Here is a 6,000-nt window from a genome sequence, read left to right on the forward strand (position 1 = left end):
GATTTTAAAAAATGTTTATTGAACTTGTTACACCTCCTTTTCAGAACTTGTATTTCTGACTAGATGTGAAATTCGTTATAATGTCCAGATTTGCTAAGATGGATATAGCTTTCTGTGTTGCCAACTAAATATTAAGAAGAATGCTGCTATCAAGTGACTTTACTCACCAACATGTTGCCCAGTTCATCCTCATGTCAACAAATGCACGTCAGGACTAATTCTATTAATGAAAGAAAAATATATCCACAGAACATTTGTGTTTTTTGCAAGATGTTTGGCTTGAAGTGTCTCAACCATGCTCTCTTTCTCTTCTGTTGCAGATGGATGACTATGTTGCCACCAGAAAGCTGTGACATCACTGTGGAGTTGTGGACGTTTGTTGACCGTTTTCTTTCTTAACTTCACCTGGACTTTCTCTTGACCTGTTGTGCACACCTCTCTAGAACAATTGCTTATACAACAAGAGACCACCTTCCCATATTCTTCAAAATGGAAACTCTTTCCCAAGATTCCATTCTGGAGTGCCAGATCTGCTTTAACTACTACAGCCCCCGCCGGCGGCCCAAGCTCCTGGACTGCCGGCACACGTGCTGCTCCGTGTGTCTGACCCAGATGCGCAGCAGCCAGAAGGAGATCCGATGCCCCTGGTGCCGCGGCGTCACCAAGCTCCCCCCGGGCCTGTCCGTCTCCCAGCTCCCCGACGACCCCGACATCATCACCGTCATCGCCATCCCTCACGCCTCGGAGCACACGCCCGTCTTCATCCGCCTCCCGAGCAACGGCTGCTACATGCTGCCGCTGCCCCTCGCCAAGGAGCGGGCTCTGGGGCTGTCGGGGGAGCTGGGGTGCCGCTTCCTGCCCGGCAGCCAGCAGAAGGGGATGACGGTGGTGACCATGCCCGAGCAGCAGCCCCTGGGCCTGGCCATGGGGCTGGAGGCGGTGGGGATGGGGATGGGGCTGGACGGAGGCGAGGGCGAGAGGAGAGTCACCGGCCCGGGGGGGGGAGCGGGGAAGGGCTCCACGTGGTCGGGCGTGTGCACGGTGATCCTGGTGGCCTGCGTGCTGCTCTTCCTCCTGGGCATCGTGCTGCACAACATGTCCTGCATCTCCAAACGCTTCACGGTCATCTCCTGCGGCTGAGAGCGACGGGGGAGGATGCTCGGACTGCCGCGGACCCCCCCCCCCCCCCTCCCTGGATTCCCCCCACCGGCCCGGCCTCTCCTCAGAATGGGACTCTGCTGAGGGGAAACTCATATCATGGGCGGAAAATACAAAGAGAGAAAGTGATGAAGAAGAAGGCAGGGAGGAGATCCACTAACGGTCTGCCATTGTGACCTGTTTTTTCATTTGGGAGACTGAAATGAAAAAGGACACAGAAACAAACATTCACTTTGCTCTCCCGTCCTTTTACTGCCCTTCCATTTCCTTTGAACGAACGCTTTGGGATTTACTCCAGAAATGTTTTTTGGCCAGCTGATTTGTTTTTTGGCGCGGGGCCGATGTGGCACTCAGACTCCAGCCGTTGGATTGCCTGTTTATTCTGTGGTTTGTAGAAGTGCATCAGTTATCATAGTGTTGTTTCGCTGAGTGTCGGTTCCAGGCGGCGTCTCTCCAGCTGGTGCTGCAGTACAAAGAGTTCGGACTTGGCTGCTCGCCGTTTTTCTGATGCTGCAGGAATGAACTGTGCAGTCTGGGAAACTCAAAATGAAAACACTTTTTCCCCCCCCCACTTTCATACAATCTGTTCCTGTTCAGAATCAACTGTTGCTGTTATGCAGTTTGAGAAAGGATTGTCAAAAAAAGGACTAAACAAGGATTGCATTGTTCATTCATGCTGTCATGTTACAGGGAAGTTTCTTTATTAAGTCTTAAGAGGTTGCTGAAACAGTTGATGATTTAGTGTTGAGCAAAAAAAGTTTTTGTTGATTTTCTTTATTTCCTGTTGATATTTTTGTAAATCTTATCTCATTGGGATTTGGACTGCTGGTTTAAACCAAATGTGAAGACGTCACTTTGGCTTGCGATTGTAATAATTCATTAATTGGTTATGAAAATGTTGGCGAAATGTTGTGTTTCCTTTTCAAGTAGAATGCTACCATGAAATGTCTCAAAATGCTGTGTTTAGAACTGAATGACGGGATCAAAAAATGAACTAATTTGACATTTCGGAAACTATATCTGTTTGCATTCTGAACGACGGTTAACTAAGAACATTGAACGCCAAAAATGCCAAACTGCTTCTTTGGATAAATATAATGGAAAAATAGACATTGCAGGCAACAGTCTTGTTTGTAGTTTTCCCTTCTTTCTGCAGTAACCTTTGTTTTCCCACGGTTGCTTTCATCGAACTCTCCATCTACTCTTCACCCTGACCTGCAGACCCTCGTCCTTTTAAAGACCCGACCACAGCCCACACACCATGCCCTCCCTTCATCCTAATACCTCCCTAATTAAAAAAAACGGTTGGATACGGGCTCAAGTGTGTGTGTGTGTGTGTGTTTGAGAGTAATGGGTCAGGAGTGGGCGTGCGCTGCAGGGTTCCAGTTAATAACGGCTGTATCGATTTATCCGCTTTTGAATATCTCTCGCGTCCGCAGAGATGGATGCTTCTGTCTTTTTTTCCACTTTTATATGTTGAGGCAAGCAATTTGTCTGTTTACTGTATCGTTAAAGCAATGGAGTGTACAGTACACACAAACAGGGTGAACTCTTTTGTATTGCAGCATGGCCATGTACAGAATGATTGTAATATCTTTGTTTCTGATAACCTTTCTTTTGTTGCCATGGTTAAGGTTTGAGATTAAGAGGTGTGTGTGTTTGCTCTAAAAGAAACTGATTATTCAGAACACTTCAGGGCACTAAGAGATGGCGTGACACACCAGTGACACAAAACAAGGACGGACAGTGTTTGATATTTTGGTATTTAGTATATAAAAAAATGTTATTTACCAAAATGATGTGTATATATATAATGATCATCCACCTGTTTAAATAAATTCCTTTGTTTATTTATCAAAGCTATGGATGACTGAATGTTAAAAAAAGAAAGATATTTGTCGTTTAAACTGATTTTTTATCATTTGTATTATGTTTTGTTGATTTCCTTTCTGACCATCTAGAACCAAAGTCTGACGGTTTATTGTACTCAAAAGAAAAGAGATGTTTTTCTTAAAAAAAAAATAAGCCAAATCTGTTTTTGATTTGAATTTATTTTGGTTTCATACTAGCATAATTTAACTTCCTTCACCAACGAAAGATTTTGGACTTTTAAATCAGACTCTGTTGGATTAAATCAAAACACACTTCAGTTATTTTAGTAGCTCAAGGCTTCCTGGAGAAATGTTTTCTGTTATGATGTTCGGGCTACAATAGAGCAAATATTTGTTTTGCAGATGCACTGAGAGTTAACTTATGGGTCATGCGGGACATGTTCTGCTGTTGCTATGGGACGATACTGGACGTTGTGTTTTTTGAGAAGTGCGGCGCTGCTTAGCTGAAATATTTGTAGCTCTGAACACTCTGCGGAAACGTGCTCATTCTCAGCACTTGAGGTATAAGTGGTCGTCTGCCTTGGCCCCAGATAACTCTAAGATGAAGGAAATCCCAGTTAAAATATAAAAGCAGCATGAAGACTTTTTATGAGATCTTTAAAGAAGGTTATATTAAATGATTACTCAATGCTTTATGAATCAGTAATGAACCATTTAAAGAAACATCTTTTTATGTTTGGCTGCTTCTCCCCTTCCACTCTGTTTCAACAAACTCTTTATTTTAAGTGAATCAAAATGGTAAAAAAAGAAAGAAGAGAATATCCAGAGGTCCTGTTTAACCTCAATTGATACAGAATTGGATTGCAGCTTTCACCACAACATTCTTCTATATGTCCCATGTTCTTTTACTCGCAGCCATTTTTCCAATTGGTCTCTGTGACCCCAACGGATGTGTTTGCTGGGAGAAAAGATGACGAGACCCCGCTTCCACAGGGGGCACAGATCACCGTCATGGCATAAATGCAACTGATATTCTGCAAAAATCAAATTAACATAATTTAACTCAAAATGAGAGAGGGAAATGAAGGTCCTAATTTAAATAGGAATGTAGGGCCTAAATATCTGGTTGAATAAGAGATTTCTCGCTGGAAATTCAAACCCAAAGGTACGAACAAGTTCACTCCATTCCTGATAAATGAACCTGTCTTCAGTCCTTTCCCTCTGCCAATCCATCACGAATCACGTGATGGAGGGGGGGGGGGGGGGGGGGGGGGCAAATGCACCTCGTTTGCACCTTTTTTCACCCTTTCTGTGTCTGTACCCTGCAGATATATGAGATTATTGATCTGAAGGTGGTCAAATCCCATCAAACACTGTAAAATGCTGTCTTGCCAAAAAACAAGGATGTACAAGACTGTTACGGTTATTGCTTTCCGTCTTTTTCATTGTTATATTAAACATTCTCCCATAAAAGATCACTTAGGATAAGATAGAATATTCTTAACTGCTTGGTCTTTCACTTTAAGGTCAGCTCCTGTCATAAATCATCCTTTTTTTCTGTGATTTGAGAGAATATAACCGGCCTCTGAATCTCCTTCGTGTCTTCTGTAATATTTATTTTCCCTCTTATGTCCAAAGTTGCCCTGTACAACATTTCTGAAGAAGAGTGACACCTAGAGAAGCTTAGAAAAACGAAAGGAGGCTTGTCATGTCTGTGCCTGTGTGTTTGTAAAAATGCCGTGAAGTTCCTGTCGTAGTTTCCTGTTTGTGTCGGGTCGAATGGCGACGCAAGCAGCAGCTGTTTTTGGTGAACTATTAAAGAAAAACGCTCTGAATCTGAATCACAAGGACTCTTTGTTTTATTCCGTCCATTATCGATCTTTTCACCTTTACCACAAACGTCAAATTGTCCAGGATGCATGACATTTACTGCCTGAAAAACACACATCATTTTCTTTATCTCCACTAAGAGATTCTAAAAAACCGCTTTCCTTGCAGCTTTATTTCTCCCATATTTCATGGTTGAAGGAAGCAGGCTCTCTTTGTTTACCCCTGGGAACCTCTTTTCTCCTCAAATATTTATTGATATGGTGTCAAGGAGGTAATTAGCTCTCTCCAGGGACCAATTGCAGCTGGCTTTACTGCAGAGAAACAGCTCTATGGCTCACAGGCGGGGTGGCAGGCTGCACACTCATCATGCAGCGCTCTGCCACAACCTGCCACCGCTAATGATGCCTTCTTCTCTTTAATGACCACAGAATGGCTTTTTATTCAGAGTGCATCAATGACAAAGTGTGGACACCATCATGACTCCAACATTGCTCATTTTACAGCGTTTGCAAAAGGTTTTACGCTGCCGTTCTGCTTATGACTTAAGTATGCGTAGTAGCTTATTCTTGATAACAGTTTTGCATATTAATCTAAATTTAAAATGTGCTGTTGTTTTTGAGGAGTACATTGCATTTTTGAAAAGCTGAAAGCTCCCAAACAAATGACCCTTACAATAATGTATTCCATTTGAGGAATACTAATGATAAAACCAAATTGTTGATGCCATTTCCTCATACTGCCTGTGCTGCAGCCCCTTTTTTCACCCTCTGTCTGAAACCAGAGCCCAGGGTGTTTCTCAATGTCGAGGAAGGCTGCTCCAGAGCCACTATTTCAAGCATGCTACGTCATCGAGTGCCGCCGAAGGACTGTTCCAATGTCCAGCATACTTGGAATTCTACCGAGGCCGGCGTACTTCGTAGCGAGAAATTTCGAGGCTGCACATGTGTAGACTTAAAATCCCCACAATGCTTTGCGCACGGACCAATTTCCAAATCTTTGGCGGAAATCGCACTCCATTTAAGGCGGTGCCTCACATATGACGCACACCTGTTAGCCTGTTCCACAATTCTTCGTTTCTACCAAGGAATTGTCCTCGACATTGAGAAACACCCCCAGTCTGCTCTGATTGGTTAGCTGGCTGTCTCTGTTGTGATTGGTCAACCGCTTAGAGATGTGTCAG

The 6,000-nt window shown here is 43.6% G+C and overlaps 1 protein-coding gene across 4 annotated transcripts in view; it reads left to right on the forward strand.

Moving 5' to 3' along the window:
- Positions 1 to 4,831, forward strand: part of rnf152 (ring finger protein 152) — a 37,675-nt gene extending 32,844 nt beyond the window's left edge. For all 4 annotated transcript variants that reach the window (XM_034149346.1, XM_034149368.1, XM_034149356.1 and 1 more), the window contains one exon: positions 321 to 4,831. In XM_034149346.1, the coding sequence (XP_034005237.1) occupies positions 490 to 1,140 (651 nt within the window). In that variant the 5' untranslated portion in view covers positions 321 to 489 and the 3' untranslated portion in view covers positions 1,141 to 4,831. The remainder of the gene's footprint in view (positions 1 to 320) is intronic.
- Positions 4,832 to 6,000: the final 1,169 nt, after the last annotated feature.

This window comes from Trematomus bernacchii, unplaced genomic scaffold (assembly GCF_902827165.1).
Source record: "Trematomus bernacchii unplaced genomic scaffold, fTreBer1.1, whole genome shotgun sequence".
Lineage (NCBI taxonomy): Eukaryota > Metazoa > Chordata > Actinopteri > Perciformes > Nototheniidae > Trematomus > Trematomus bernacchii.